General features: G+C 50.8%; 1 protein-coding gene across 1 annotated transcript; it reads left to right on the top strand.

Moving 5' to 3' along the window:
* Positions 1–11,458: 11,458 nt before the first annotated feature.
* On the top strand, positions 11,459–15,906 carry Rps10 (ribosomal protein S10). Its single transcript, XM_034524081.2, has 6 exons — positions 11,459–11,577; positions 12,298–12,447; positions 12,536–12,707; positions 14,226–14,303; positions 15,343–15,398; positions 15,824–15,906. Exons 2-6 carry the CDS (start codon positions 12,298–12,300, stop codon positions 15,863–15,865), a joined length of 498 nt encoding a protein of 165 aa, XP_034379972.1. The 5' UTR covers positions 11,459–11,577; the 3' UTR covers positions 15,866–15,906.

Consider the following 15,906-nt stretch of genomic DNA (forward strand, 5'->3'; position numbering starts at 1 on the left):
TCACCCTGTGTGTAGTGAGGGTGGGGGAGTGGGATTAAGGGGGGAGGTGGGGGTGGTAGGTGTGCCTGTGTGTGGTGTGTGCATGTATCTATGCAAGTGTGTGTGCGCACGCGCGCACTGGTGTGCACGTGCACGCATATGTTTTAGTTTGTTTTGAGACAGAGCCTTAGAATGTAACCCATCCTGGCCAGGAAATCAAAATTCTCCTGCACTGTTGGTAACCTTTACTCTTCCTCAACGCTTTGGGGCTAAGTGCTCTGGTCAAGAGAGAGCGTGGGGCTGCAGGGGCAGGAGATTCGAAGAATGAAGACAAGACAGGGTGTGATCAAGTCTCTCTTATTGAAGGGAATTCTGAGGTATTTATATACACAAGCAGGAGAACACAGGTGAAACACTTTACCACATGCACCATACAGCTGAGGTCACTAAACAGCAAAACAAGCTATGTGGGATAAACTATTTATCAGAGTGTGCTTCAGCTGTTATAGGCTTTTGACAACCAAGTCTTTCATCAGGGTATATAGTTCCAGATGGCTGCAAAGTTGATCTAGCCGCTTTCTACTAAAGTCAGCTCCCAACACTGCACCAGCCCCCAAAAATCTAAGATGGAGGCTGTGTTGTCACACCAGACTCTAGCTGCACGTTGAGGGTCAGCTTGAAGACGTTTCCTAGTTCAGGCTAACGTAATGAAGTGTCATAATTGGAGATGAACACGGAAGTGAGGGTGGCTCGGTGCTCCGAAGCTCCGCCACCCCCAGATCATAAGTCTTCACGTAAGGCTCTGCGCCCCCCCCAATGAGCGGAAGTCCCCTTCCTGCTGAGGGTTAGGATGCACGTGGGACCCGACCAGAGGCAGGGTCAGGAATAGTGACGTGGGCCTGTTATTCTAGCACTTGGGAAGCAGAGGCAGACATGCAGTGAGTTCAAGACCAGCCTGGGCAATAGTGTGAGTTTCAGGTTAGCATGAACAGGGTGAGACTCTATCTAAAAAAAAAAAAAAAAAAGAAAAAAAGAAAAGAAAAGAAAAAAATCAAGCCTGGCAGTGGTGAGACACCACTGTGTGTCTCACGCCCTTAATCCCAGCACTCCGTAGGCAGAGGGAGGCTGCTCTCTGTGAGTTCCTGGCCTGCTTGGTCTACCCAGAGAAACCCTCCCTGTCTCAGAAGAACAACGAATGCATTTGGGAAGCAGAGGAAGGAATGTCTTTTGGAGTTGAAGGTTAACCTAGGCTACGTAGTGAGTTCCAGACCAGCCAGGGCTACACAGGGTTACACAGTGAGACACTGCCTCAATCAATAAATAAATAAACAAACTGAAATAGTTTAATCTTCACCTTGATGTGATAAAGCACAGAAGCCGTCTGGGAGAGGCTCAGAGCCCATCCCCTGGTTACAGGAAGCCACTTCTGTGACTGGAGAAGTGGAGAAGCCATGTCAACAGCCTGGCTGGCATTGCAGCAGCTCAGAAAAAAGACAAGAAAAAAGAAAAAAAAGAAAAGAAAAAAGAGCTGAGGCAGGAGAGCAGAACACACTGTCCTTTATCCAGCGAATGACAAGGCTCCACGGGGCAGCTTGTCTTAGTCCCCCACAGCTGCCTAAAAGCCCCACGCCCTGGGCACATCGATGTGGGGTAGAAGAACCCCTTCAGGGGTTCACATTGTTTGTTTGTTTGTTTATAACTTGATACATAGCCAAAAAGACTTAGAAGCCTGCTCTCCACCACCCCCCCGCCCCCCGCCCCCATCTCTACCTCCCAAATGCTGGGGCTGCAGGTGTGAGCCACCATGTTAAGTGTACAGGGCACTGTGGTTCTGGGGGCTTCCAACAGGAGCCTCGTAACACCCCACCAGATGAGCCACATCCCCAGATCTCGAATGGCTTTTAAAGTGACCTGACACGTGGGTTCATCTGTCTCCCACTCGGTCTGTCCCCAGCCTGTGTTGTGTGAGTACCAGGGGGTTGTTATCTTAGAGAGAGGAGTGTTTCCAGGTCAGAGGCAGAGGGAGCCAGCCCCAGCACTCCAGAGCTGTGAAATGCGTCTTCAGAGCTGTGCCCACCCACGAGTAGTATTTATGGTGCTGTCCGTGAGCTGATTTGTGATTTCTTGCTGCTCCATCTGGCCCTCACTGGCAAAGCTCCCGGCTTGACTTCCCCTGGAAGGGCCATATGTCCTGGCAGCCCAGGGAGGCCTGACAGTGAAGGGGGTGGGGGAGCCGGAGGAGAGCTAATTCCTTGCTACCACCTTGGCTGCCTGTGCTGGAGTTCCTAGGAGCCACAGAGCAACTGTCTGCCTGGGTAGGATTGGGGCAATGGGACTCCTCCTCCCCACCCACCCCTTGTTGACATCACTGCCAAGTGTCCGGAGCCACGGAGATGGCAGTTGCATGGGCTCTGGGTTGGGCAAGCCTAAGCTGGAATCTTTTTTGTTTTTTTAAGTGATGTGTGTGTGTGTGTGTGTGTGTGTGTGTGTAGGTATGTATGCATATGTGTGCATTTTTGTGTATAGATATGTGTGCATGTGTGTTTATGTATGTGAATATGTGTATATATGTATATGTCTGCATGTGTATATATGTATGTATGTATGTGTGCATATGTATGTGTGTATGTGTGTATATGTTTGTGTATATATCTGTGTGTGTCTGTATGTGTGTATATGTATGTATATATGTGTGTGTATATGTATGTATGTATGTGTGCATATGTATGTGTGTATATGTATGTATATATGTGTATATGTATGTGTGTATGTGTATATATGTTTGTATATGCACATGTGTGTACATGTATGTGTGTATATGCATGCGTATATGTGTATATATGTATGTGTATATATGTAAGTGTATGTGTATATGTGTGTACGTGTGTGTACATGTATGTGTATGTGTGTGTAGGACCATGAAGGACAGCCTGGTTTCTGGTCGAGCACCAGCTGGAAACTGCCAGAGACCCCAGGTGATCCTGAGGGGCCCCAGGTGGGATGCAGGTGACCCTAAGGGACAGCATGCATTTCGCTATGCTCACAGACTCCAGGCTCCTGACATGAGGCCACAGACCTCCATAGATCTGTGTCTTTCAGTCATGCAGGACAACACCCCCTAGCCCCACCACAGGTAGAGGGTGCGACTACAGGCCACAGAGCCTCAAGACAGATCTCCATATTAATGAATCAATTAAACTTTCCTTCCCAGACCCTCCTCCCTCCTCCTCAGGCCCGCCCTGAGGAAACTGGGGCATAATTTTCATCTACTTTCCACCATGACAATAAACATCTTAAGACCATGGACTGTTTCTCTGGGACCCACCGTGGGGAACAGTGGAGCAGGCCTTCATCTACAGAGCAGAAATCTAATCTCCTGCAGAACTCTCAATGTTCCCAGCCACGGAGAGCACCAGCCCAAGCGAGCAAGCTGAGGCTAAGCCAAGCCAAGCTAGCTGATGTGACCAAGACCAAGAACTCTCATCCCTGCAGGAGGCAGCCGGAGTCTCTCTCCCTTTCTCCCCTTCCACTTCGGGGCCAATTACGCCCCCCACTTCATTCTCAGCCCTTCTGCGGCCCCCTAGTGGTGCCTAGGGGCCCAAGAGCCCAAGAGCCAGCTGGTCCCCAGCTGCCTTTTGGCCTAGGGACCTCCAAACCTCTGGCTCCCCATGGGACCTCAGACTGCACTCCCTACCCCTGAGCGGGGTCCCAGGGCTTCACATAGCCTGGTACCCACCCAGCGCTGAGTGGGAAGAGCACACTCAACTTCCTGCATCCTGCCTCTGTCCTCCACGAGCGACCCTAGCCCCGTGGCGGGGGGCGGGGGGGAGGGGGCAAACACGGGACACACACATTCAACCCAAAACTACAACACAACATGTGTGTATGTGTATATATGTATGTATATGTATGTGTGTATATGTACATATATGTGTATGTGTGTATATGTGTGTATATTTGTATGTGTATATATATGCATGTGTGTATATGTATGTGTGTATATACATGTGTGTGTGTGTTCTTGTCCTTCACCCATGTGTCCAAGCTGCCCTGCCCAGTCTGGAAACAGGCTCTGCCGCTCTCTATTTCACCAGCCTGATCTGGAATCTTCGAGAATGGCAATGGCCCCTGCCACTCTGCTCATCAGAATACAACCTGCATTCCTCTTCTTGAGTCCCAGTGGGTCTCCAGACTTGCTCTGACATAAGGCAGACAGCTCCTGCTTTGCTTCCCTCTGGAAGCTTCTATTGGACTAGAAGGAAGCCCCCATCACTGAACAGTGTGTTGCCAGTAGGGGAGAGAGGCCTTGTTTGGGGGCTCCAAGCTGAGGCTTTGTGGACCTTCCAGCCTAGCCTACCACCAGCTCAGAGAGTATCTGTAGGGTCACCCAGACATGACAGACAAGCTTTACCCTGGGTGACCAGTGAAGCCCATAACATAAGGGGCTGAGGACAAACCACTCACAACCACAGGGAAACCAGGCGATGGTGAGATGGCACAGGCCTGTCTATCAGCATGTGGAAGGTAGGACTGAGAGGATCAGGATTTCAGCCATGAGGCCCTGGGTTTGAAGCACCCAGAACCCCAGTACCACATTAACTGCATGTGATGGTACATGTCTGAAGCCTCAGAATCTGGGAGGTAAGACAGGAGAATCAGAAATTCAAAAGTGTCTTGACTGCATACCAAGTGTGAGCCAGCCTGGGCTACATACTAATAACAATGATAATAATAATAGATCTACATGAGACCCTGTCTTAAACTTTATAAACAAACACCAGGCACAGAAGCACATGCCCGCCTTAATCGGAGTACCTGGGAAGCAGGAGGATCGCTGTGAGTTGGTGGCCAGCCTGGTCTACATAGCAAGTCTCAGGGAAACCAGAGCTACACACTGAGGCTCTGTTTCAAAAAAGCAAACAAAAGGGCTGGAGAGATGGCTCAGTGGTTAAGAGCACTGACTGCTCTGCCAGACGTCCTGAGTTCAGTTCCCAGCCACCACATGGCAGCTCACAACCATCTGTAATGGGATCTGTTGCCCTCTTCTGGTGTGTCTGAAGACACCTGCAGTGTACTCATATAAATAAAAATTAATTAATTAATTAAAAAAAGGCTGGGCGGTGGTGGCGCACGCCTTTAATCCCAGCACTTGGGAGGCAGAGGCAGGTGGATTTCTGAGTTCAAGGCCAGCCTGGTCTACAGAGTGAGTTCCAGGACAGCCAGGGCTACACAGAGAAACCCTGTCTCGAAAAAAAAAAAAGAGAGAGAGAGAGAGAAAAGAAAAAAGAAAAGCAAACAAAGAAAGACAGAGAGGAAAAAAATGATAATCTCTTTTCATATGGAAAATCTGAATCAGAAACTACAAGGTACAAGGTGAATCGGTTCACTGTGTTCTGGAGGATGGACAGGATCCAGCCAGAGATTGGCTGGCCATCTGTAAAGCCCCCACTGGACCCACCCTGATGCCTAATAAGGACTACACCAGATTGGAATCAGCCAATAGTGGCATTCAGGTGCCACCGAAAGGCGGTTAATGCCGGGGTGATTGACATCCCGCCCGTAATCTGAACACTTGAGAAGCAGAGGCAGGAGGATCACGAACAAGGCCATTCTCAGAGTTCAAGAGTTCAAGGCCAACCCTGGTTCCAATGGATTCTGTCTCAAAAGTTGTGTGTGTGTGTGTGTGTGTGTGAGAGAGAGAGAGAGAAAGAGAGAGAGAGAGAGAGAGAGAGAGAGAGAGAGAGAGAGAGATCCTCTGCCACCTCAGATACTCTCTGAGCTGGTGGTAGGCTAGGCTGGAAGGTCCACAAAGCCTCAGCTTGGAGCCCCCAACAAGGCCTCTCTCCCCTACTGGCAACACACTGTTCAGTGATGAGAACTTCCTTCTAGTCCAGTAGAAGCTTCCAGAGGGAAGAGGACCACACTCTCGTGTGAACGCACCAATAACTACCTGTGTAAAGACAACTGGAGGGTGTCATCCTTGGGTGAGTTCAAGTCAGATCTGGTATACATGAACCCTCCCTCAAAAACCACAGAGCGGTACCTGGGTGTGGTGGCTCATTCCTTTAATCTCAGCACTCAGGAGGCTGAGGCAGGTGAATCTCCTTGAGTTCAAGGCCAACCTAGTCAGTCTATATAATGAGATCCTGTCTCACAAAATCAGCCTCCAGCTCTAAGTGACCTGTGCTAGGCATTTGGAAAATTCGTCTTGAGCATGGGCGGGACCGTGGTTTGCTTCTGGTTAATAAAACGGGGGAAAGATGCCTCCGTTAGGTTTTTGCTTTTTGATGAGGGGGCCATGTCTCCTTGTAGCCCAGGCTGGCCTAAAATTCTCCATCTCCAGCCCCAGCTACTACTCCACACACCCAGATCTTTCCAAGTTCTGTTTTAGATTGAGGGTTTTGTTTGTTTATTTTGTTTTATAGATTTGAAACAAGGTGTCATAGAACCCAGACTGGTCTAGAACTTACTACAGAACTGAGGTAGGCCCATACCATCTCTCAAGTGATGCAGTCACAGGGAGATGTGGAAACTGCCGAGGCCCAGGGTGTCTGCCGAGACGGTCTGGCTTGCTGTTACAGCCAGAAAACCATGGTGCTGCTGTCCTCCAAACTCCCAAGGCCTGGCATCCTGTCTTGTATCACAGGGCTCTGGTTTTCAACATGACAGTTCTGGAAATGGAGCTTGGTGTCCTTGGTTCCTCTGAATTGTGCATCTAAGATGGAGATATAAAATTTCTGTGTGTGTGCACGCACCTGTGTGCCTGTGTGTGTCCTGTGTGCCTGTGTGTGTGTGTTTGAACTCTATATGTGTGCAGGTACCCACGGATATCAGAAAAGGGTATCGGATCCTCTGGAGCTGGAAGGTCCACAAAGCCTCAGCTTTCACAGGCAGCTGTGAACAGCCTCACTGGGTGCTGGAAACTAAACTTGGGTCCCGTGGAAGAGCAGCAAGTGCTTTTAACTAATGAGACATCTGTTCAGCCCCTCATAAAGGTCATTAAAAAATTAACAAAAATAGAGATAGCCTCTGTGGACCAGCACACACTTCACACACACACACACACACACACACACACACACACACACACACACACACACAAGTATATATTGTGTGTAGACAATTTGCTGCTGGTTCTTCCTTTGTCAGGCCTGGCAGCCAGAGCTCTTACCCACTGAGACCATCTCACTGGTTCCATGATGGTCAGTTTTAAGGCCAAGTGTGGTCTCATGTGCTTGAAGTAACCGCCCCACACCCCAGGAGGCAGGCTGGAGGATCATGTGTTTGAGGCCAGCCTGGTCTATGTAATAATAGTTGTCTCAAAAATATCAACCAGACTCGGCACGGTGGCCCAGCCCTTTAATGCTAGCACTATGGCAGAAGAAGCATATGGATCTCTGTGAGTTCAAGGCCAGCCTGGGTTATGAAGTGAGAGAACCTATCTGGAGGAGTTTAGGGAGAGGAGATAGGGTCTTATCAGGGTGTGGTGGCACGTACCTTGTTTCCCAGCAGTTGGGAAGCAGAGGCAGGAAGGGAGGATTGGCCACCATTTTGAAGCCAGCTGTGGTCTACGTAGAAAGTTCCAGACCAGTCCCAGGCCATAGACATATATACAAAATTGTCACTCACCAAAGGAACCCAGGACACAAGACAAAACAAAAACATCTAACAGGCTATATATATGTGTATATATATGTGTATGTCGGCACACATTTCCTGGACTCCCCTTCTCACCTCGGCGCTGGCTTAATCTAGTGGAGGAGAGTCACAGAGGCAGGCTAAGGTAGAGGCACTATCCAAAACAGGTAAAGGTGTGGTCCCTACGGAGTCGACCCTGCCTGTGTGTAGGGGTACGGGGTCAACCCTGGATGGTTTGCCTGTGTGGAGGGGACCACCAGACCATGGTCCCCGCACCAGACTCCATGCAGGGGAGTCGAAGCCTCATCCAACGCACCAGATGTAGGCGACGCAAGCAAGCAAGCAAGCGTGGTTGAACGCTTGGTGTTGGGAGCGCACCAGGCGTTGTCTACCCACTACCAGGATCTCCTGCACTGGGAGCTTTAATGGGGCCTTGCAGCACAGATGGCTCTTCCTAGGAGCCTCTGTGTGGGTGGGAAGAGGCGACGCGCTCCAGGCTCGAAAAGCTATTCTAGGTGTGTGAAGGGCGATTGCGATTGCGAAGAGGCGAGACCCAGGCTGTCTGCTGAGCATTATCTGGGTTATTGTTTAAGGGGGGAAGAGTATGTGTCTGCATGCGCTGCCTGCAAAGCCCCAGGGGCCAGTGGCGCCACCAAGGTGCTGCCCATAGGCGGCGCTGCTCCCCAAGGCCTTCTTCCGTTCCAAATTTATTTATTTTTATTTTATTTTTATTTTTATTTTTTTTAAGATTTATTTATTTTTTATTTATATGAGCACACTGTAGCTGTCTTCAGACACACCAGAAGAGGTCATCAGATCCTATTACAGATGGTTGTGAGCCACCATGTGGTTGCTGGGAATTAAACTCAGGTCCTCAGGAAGAGTAGCCAGTGCTCTTAACCACTGAGCCATCTCTCCAGACCTCCGTTCCCAATTTAAAGGCCTAAGAACTAAGGGATGGAACATGAAAGCCAATACCAAGCATCTTTACTTATATCCAGCTTGGGGAGACCCCTAGGAGGCCCAAGAACCTAGACCCTGGCTTCTGCCCTGAGTTCCCGACTTCAGCTGTTCAGCTACATCCGGGCCACCAGGTCGACTTTAATAGACTCAATAGCAATATTTACAGAAGTCAGACATCGGTGACAGTGAATTGTGATCAGTTGGCGAATGGAGATACAGCGGACATGGGACAGGGTGGGGGGTGTGTGTGTGGAGCCGGTAACAGCACTTAAAATGCTCACAGCTGCCGGGCGGTGGTGGCGCACGCCTTTAATCCCAGCACTTGGGAGGCAGAGGCAGGCGGATTTCTGAGTTCGAGGCCAGCCTGGGCTACAGAGTGAGTTCCAGGACAGCCAAGGCTATACAGAGAAACTCTGTCTTGAAAAACCAAAAAAAAAAAAAAAGAAAGAAAAAAGAAAAAAGAAAAAAAAAATGCTCACAGCTGTGACACACGGTGGAGTGTCCCTGGAGTAGAGACTAGGCGTGGGATTCCTGAGTTATTTGGCCATATTCTGTTCGTTGGCTTAGAGCAGTTGTCCTCAACCATCCTAATGATGTGGCTGGCCCTTTAATACAGCCCCTCATGTTGTGGTGGCCCCAACCATAAACGTATTTTTGCTACTGTTATGAATTGTACTATAAATATCTGATATACAGGATTTCTGATATGTGACACCCTCCCCCACCCCCCAAAAAAGGGTTGCAACTCACAGGTTAAGAATGACTGGCCTAGACTGATCCATCCAAGAATGCTCTGGGGTGTATTGGTATATTGCACACCAATTTAAAAAAATACGGGGCTGGAGAGATGGCTCAGTGTTTAAGAGTCCTGACTGTTCTTCCAGAGGTCCTGAGTTCAATCCCAGCACCCACATGACAGCTCACATCTGTCTGTAACTCTACCGTCTGACACCCTCATGTAGACATATATGCAGGTGATATAACAATGTGCATAAGGAAGGAAGGAAGGAAGGAAGGAAGACAAGTACCAGGCCAACTGTAGATATGTTTGCTCTGGCAAGCATGAAGGCCTAGGTTCAGTCTCCAACACTGAATAAAACTGGAATGCTTGTGCTTCTGAAGTAGCTGTGTGGGTAAAGACACTCACCATTGAGCCTGATCATGTGATCCCTTTGCCCCCAGGGTGAAGGGAAAGAAACTGCTTTTTTTTTTTTTAAAGATTTTTTTTAGAAAAGATTTATTTAATTATGTATGAGTACACCATTGCTGTCTTCAGACACACCAGAAGAGGGCATCAGATCCCATTACAGATGGTTGTGAGCCACTGTGTGGTTGCTAGGAATTGAACTCAGGACCTCTGGAAGAGCAGTCTTTTTTTTTGTTTGTTTGTTTGTTTGTTTGTTTCTTTGTTTTTCGAGACAGGGTTTCTCTGTGTAGCCTTGGCTGTCCTGGAACTCACTCTGTAGACCAGGCTGGCCTCGAACTCAGAAATCCGCCTGCCTCTGTCTCCCAAGTGCTGGGATTGAAGGCGTGTGCCACCACTGCCGGGCATAGTCAGTGCTCTTAACCACTGAGCCATCTCTCCAGCCTGTTTACTTATTTTTATTTCTTTCTTTAAGGGGTGTGTGTGTGTGAAGATTCCAGAGGCGTTGGATCCCCTGGAGCTGTAGTGAACCCCGTGATACTGATTGTACATCACCAGAAATTTGGGGGCTCTTGGCACAAAAGCAATGCAAGGTAGGCGGCTGCTTGTGCATACCAATAAACCCAACATGGGAGGCAGAAGCAGAGGGTAGCTAGGAATTCTAGCCCAGCCTGTCTACACAGGGAGTTCCAGGCCAGTCTAAAAAAAAAAAAAACAGGACAGGCTCTGCAGAAGCTACCTTATTTTAGATGCTTACGTGGCTACAGCCGCACCTGGTTTCTCATCACTTGAGGCTGTGGCTGGGAGATCTCAAGACTGAGAGCAGTCCAGGTTACAGAGCAGGACCAGACTGTGGCATCCCATCTCAGTCTCCCTCCAGGTATCTGTAGACCTGGGGTGGATGGAAAGACAGAAGTTAAAGCAGCTTGCTTGCAGGGAGGAAGAAAAGCTACTCCCCTTGGCGTCCAGTTTGTCTTCTGTGCTGACTGACAGACAATAACCTTCAGCACAACGGAGAAAGCCAAACTGTCTATCAGGAGTATTTTCCAGAGCAGTCCTCCCCACCCGAGAGAGCGTCCTGTTCCTCGACTTCCTCCAGCACTGCCACCACCACGCTCAGTTAAGTCGGTGCTGGGGGTCAAACCCAAGGCTTCGTGCACACGGCTTGTTTTACTGAGGTAATGGTGGTGAGAAGCCAGCTCATCAACCAGGTGCACGACTGCAACCCCAGCATTTGTGAGGCAGAGGCAAGAATGAACCGTTGTCTTCAAACGAACAAACACAATAAATAAAACGTTTAGTCAGATAGGTAAAGGAGAAATCTAAATTAAAATCAACAATGTGAGTTGTTGGAAACTCGCTGTTTCCAACAGGCTGGGCTTGAACTCACAGAGATCTGCTTGCCTCTGTCCTGCACATGATGCCCTGCCTTTAAAATTTATTATTATTATTATTACTACTATTATTTTTAGTGGTGGTCTTACTTGGATGTGTATTGCCTGGACGCTGCCCCGCCGCCTGATGAGTAACATTTCTTATCTGAGAGACTTTATGAAGCGTTAATTAAAATTTACCCCAGTATAAGCAGGGTTAATGGGGACTCTGGACCGACTGCACGCACACCTGCCCGGGGTACTACGCACAGGCTCCGATCCTCCGGGTGGGGGCGGGGTGGAGAGGGTGCCGACTCGCACATGCGCTCTGGCGCCGCCGCGCTCCTCAGGCACTGCCGAGGCCACCCCGGACGGCGCGCGGGTCCTGCGGGGAGGCGGGGCCGCGCAGCCCGGAAGAGACGCTGCGCCGCGCACGCCCCTTCCTTTCCAGCCTCCGCCTCGGACCCTGCAGCCGCCGCGGTGAGTTCCTCTGGCGTCCGGGTTCCATCGGCCGCCATCCGGGCCGTGGCGCTGCCGTGGCCGGCCTGCGTCCTCGGGGTGGGGAGGCGGAGGCCGTTCTCGTCCTCCCCGCAGCTTGTCTCACCATTGTCAGAGGGCTTTGGGGGGGGACGCAGCTCTGGGACCGAGGGACGCCGCTGACGAGGACCGGCGTCCCGATGGCGGCGGAAGGAGGAGCGGAGTTGGGAGGCCACGTGTGGCGGGAAGCGCCCTGGCCGGGGGTTCGGCGCCCGCCTGGGTGCGATCGCTTCGCGGCAGACCCCTTCACCCTTACCTGCCCCCCTCCAGGATCTAAGCGTTACCTTTGGGGAGGAGTTTCAGGGGAGCACTCAGTCCTTTGATTTATTGCCCCCCTCCTCCAAGGAAGTGGAGCCCTTTCCCTGGCTCCTCCCTGTGTTCCTTAAGGAAGAACCCCCCGATTTTGTCCGAGGTACGACGTCTGGTTCTGATGGCCCCAAGTATGGTTGACAGAAGGGTCTGTGTGTCCCCCTAGACACTCGGCTGTGAGCCGTGACAGCCACTGTGTGTCTTCTGTGACCCTCTGGCTTTAACGTCTTCCAGACTGTTGGAAGTGGAAGGAGGAGGGCCTGGTCCCTGTGGTGTCTCTTGAGTTTCCCCCTGTGACTGTGGGGATCCTGGCCACCATGCTGATGAAGTTTCTCGGTCACGTCTTTCTTGCAGATGCTGATGCCTAAGAAGAATCGGATTGCCATCTACGAACTCCTTTTTAAGGAGGGCGTGATGGTCGCCAAGAAGGATGTCCACATGCCCAAACACCCCGAGCTGGCAGACAAGAATGTGCCCAACCTTCACGTGATGAAGGCCATGCAGGTATGGAGCAGGACGCAGATGGAAGGGGGTTTGCCTTGCCTGGGGAGCTGGCTGCTGACTGAGCTGTCTGTCCGCCTCTGTCCTGCAGTCTCTCAAGTCTCGAGGCTACGTGAAGGAGCAGTTTGCTTGGAGACATTTCTACTGGTACCTCACGAACGAGGGCATCCAGTATCTCCGGGATTACCTGCACCTACCTCCGGAGATCGTGCCCGCCACCCTGCGCCGCAGCCGCCCGGAGACTGGCAGGCCTCGGCCCAAAGGTACGGATTCTGAATGCCCAAGAGCCTCCTCAGAAATGGCTTTTTGGGGGGTATTGGTTGTGTGTTTTTGAGAAAAGGTCTCATGATACCCTGATGAGCCATGATCCTTACATGGGCCTTGGACAACTTCTGATCCTCCTGCCTCAGCCTGAGTGCTGGCTATTACAGGTGTGTGCCACCACTTCGAGCTCAGAAATGTTAACAATGGCACAGTGGTGTCAGGATGCAGGACGTCCTATAAGCTGGTGAGGTGACATTAAGCTTAAACAGTTTGGCTGTGGCGTGGTCCAGCACTGTTCAGAGAGAGGTGGTGCTGAGCTCAGAGCAGAGCTGTTCCCCATGTGTATTTACTTGTCAAGGGGAACAGAAATGGGTAGGAGGGAGAAGCCAGCTGTGTATGAGCACGGCCTGGGGGGGATATATGCTTCTGTCTGGAACTTCCCGGACTCCTGAGAGCTGTTCTGGCTCACAGTCCATTGAACTTCTGTAGTGCTGCAGGCTGGGGTGCTGGGGTAAGGAAATTGCTGAACACAGGAGAGGGCTTAGCCCAGGGACTTGTGCAGAACCACCTAAGGGGTTCTAGCATTTAGGGGGGAAACAAGTTTGTCAAGGAGTCTGGTGGTGCATACCTTTGATCCCAGCACTTGCTAGATGCTTGTTGAATTCCAGGACAGCCAGGTCTACACGGTGAGATTTTGTGAGTCGTGTAATAAGTCAATAAAAATCAAATTTGTGGCAATAGCTTGGGCATTTTGAGACAGAGTTTCTCTGGCTGGCCTTGAACTTAGCATGTAGATCAGGCTGGCCTTGAACTCCGATCCGCCTGCCTCTGCTTCCTGAGTCCTGAGATTAAAGGCTGTTTACCACCACGCCCAGCCTTCCAGGTAACAGTATTAATCCCTGCACTCAGGAAGCAGGGCCAGGCTAGGGCTACAGAACAGACCTTGTCTCAAGGTAAAATTTTAAAGTGAACATGTGCTAAATAAATAAGTCCCTTTGAGGTGTGTAAGAGGCCAGGGGAAGCTGGAAGTCTTGTGGCGGCTCGGGGACAACTTTGAAAGTCGAATATTTGTGAAATCTGGGGTCAAGTTCAGGTTCCCAGCATTTCCTCACACCTTTTATGGATGGAATTGTCACTGGTTGCTTGGTTCCAGTTTCTCCTGTGATTTGGTTTTTGAGACAGTGTTTCTCTGGTTAGCACTGGCTATCCTGGAACTCAAATCTGTAGACCAGGCTAACCTCAGACTCAAGATCTGCCTTTGCCTCCTGAGTGTTTGGACTAAAGGCGTGTACCGCCACCACCTGGCCTGTTTTAATCAAGATGTGAGGAACCAAAATACTGGTAGTGACAAAGTTCCCATGGGGACATCAAAGTTTGTGGCACTGCTCTGGGTCTGGAGGATTGATACTCCTTTACAGTCTGGCTCCAGAGAGCTGGAAGCATGCTGCACTGCAGTTTTCCCTGCTCTCTTTTGTCATTTGCTGCCCTGCACTCACAATATAATTTGGATTCTTTAGGTCCAGAGGGTGAACGGCCTGCAAGATTCACAAGAGGAGAGGCAGACAGAGACACATACAGAAGGAGCGCTGTGCCCCGTGAGTATCTCCTCTCTGCCTGGGTCAAACTCAGACTCTAAGCCAGTCCTCGGTGGAGTGCAGTCCTTGTTGCCAAGGTGGCCAGGAGAGGTCCTTGGTGTGGAATTGGAGGAACACCGTGGGACTAACTGTTGGTAGAGCTGAGGGACATCCCTCTGAGAGCAGGAGCCCATGCTCTCTGTAACCCCGTGGAATCTAGTTTGAGAGAGAATGCTTGCCCTGAGCCTGCCGTGTGCCGGACAGACGCCTCCATGATGCCCTTGTCACTGAGCTCACGTTTAGTCACTGGGGAAGGTGCTGCAGGTGGGTCAGAGAAGCAGGTCCACAGCAGTCAGGATTAAACACCTAGAAGAGCCAGCTGGGTTCTCGAGAGACATACAGGGAAGCCCTAGGTGTGGAGTGTGGACCAAACTTTTCCTTAGCGGGATGTCCGTGCTTGGAGGTGAACATGGCCTGAACACCTTCCACAGTCCTGGTTGAGGGATCCTCATGCAGAGGGAGAGGCTGTGAGCATGAGCATAGGTCAGTCGGCACGCTGGAGAGAGACCTGGGTAAAGGACAGAAGTGAGGCAGCACCAGCCCGTGGTGGGAAGGGGCAGAATAGTCTCTGGTTGTGACACTTAGTGAAGCAGCTCTGGTCCTGGCTCACCCAACCCATATGGACTGAGTTGGAGTGTAGACCTACACTCAGTAGAAACATGTTACTTGGCTGCAACCCTAAAGTGTTGTTTTAGCGTGGGACCTAAAACATGCTTTATACAGCTTTACACCACTCACCCCTTTTCCTTCCCTGATACCTGGTCTCCAGAGCCTCTTGTGTGGTTTGGTTCTTGGTGGTCAGAGCAGCTTTCCTGGAGGAGGGGATGGTTGGCGAGTTGCCTCTGCCACCTGGCAGCACAGTTGAGGAGTTTGGAAGGTGACAAGTGGGTCTGAGCTGAGCAGGCCGAGGCAGGCCATGTTTCCCACTCCCAGGTGCTTGGTGAGGAGACCGTGTCGTCTGTCCGTCCTTGCTGTCTCTGACTGTCTCTTCTCTTTCCAGCTGGAGCTGACAAGAAGGCTGAGGCTGGGGCTGGCTCGGCAACTGAATTCCAGTTTGTGAGTGTCTCCTGTCTGCTCTCTGGGGTCACTGGGCCTGGCCTGGGTTGGTGGGTTCTGTGGGTGTGATGGCTCCTTCCTACCATGTTGGGGTCAGTCCTGCAGTGGAGCAGTGTGTGTTTTTGCAGATCTTGTGTCTGTCTGAGGCAGGCTCATACTGACGGCTGGGGCCCAGCCTCTGAGCTTATTTCATGATGTTGGAACTGAACACTGGCGATTCTGTGGGTCCTAGGGTACAATTGCTCTGCTTCAGATTTGATCATGGTGTCTCTGTGAAAATGGGGAGAGTTAAGTTGCCACTGTAAAGGCACATGTAGACCTGGGGTGCTGTTTTCTTTTGGGGATGTCTCCTGTAAGGAGGCTGAAGAGCTAGAAGTCCTCCAAGCAAGCGGCCACTACTAATGCACATGTACTTTGTCTTGCAGAGAGGCGGCTTTGGTCGTGGACGTGGTCAGCCACCTCAGTGAAGTCGGAGATAATGTATTGAATAAACTTTAAAGAAAACATG

This window comes from Arvicanthis niloticus, chromosome 20, assembly GCF_011762505.2.
Source record: "Arvicanthis niloticus isolate mArvNil1 chromosome 20, mArvNil1.pat.X, whole genome shotgun sequence".
NCBI classification, from domain to species: Eukaryota; Metazoa; Chordata; class Mammalia; order Rodentia; family Muridae; genus Arvicanthis; species Arvicanthis niloticus.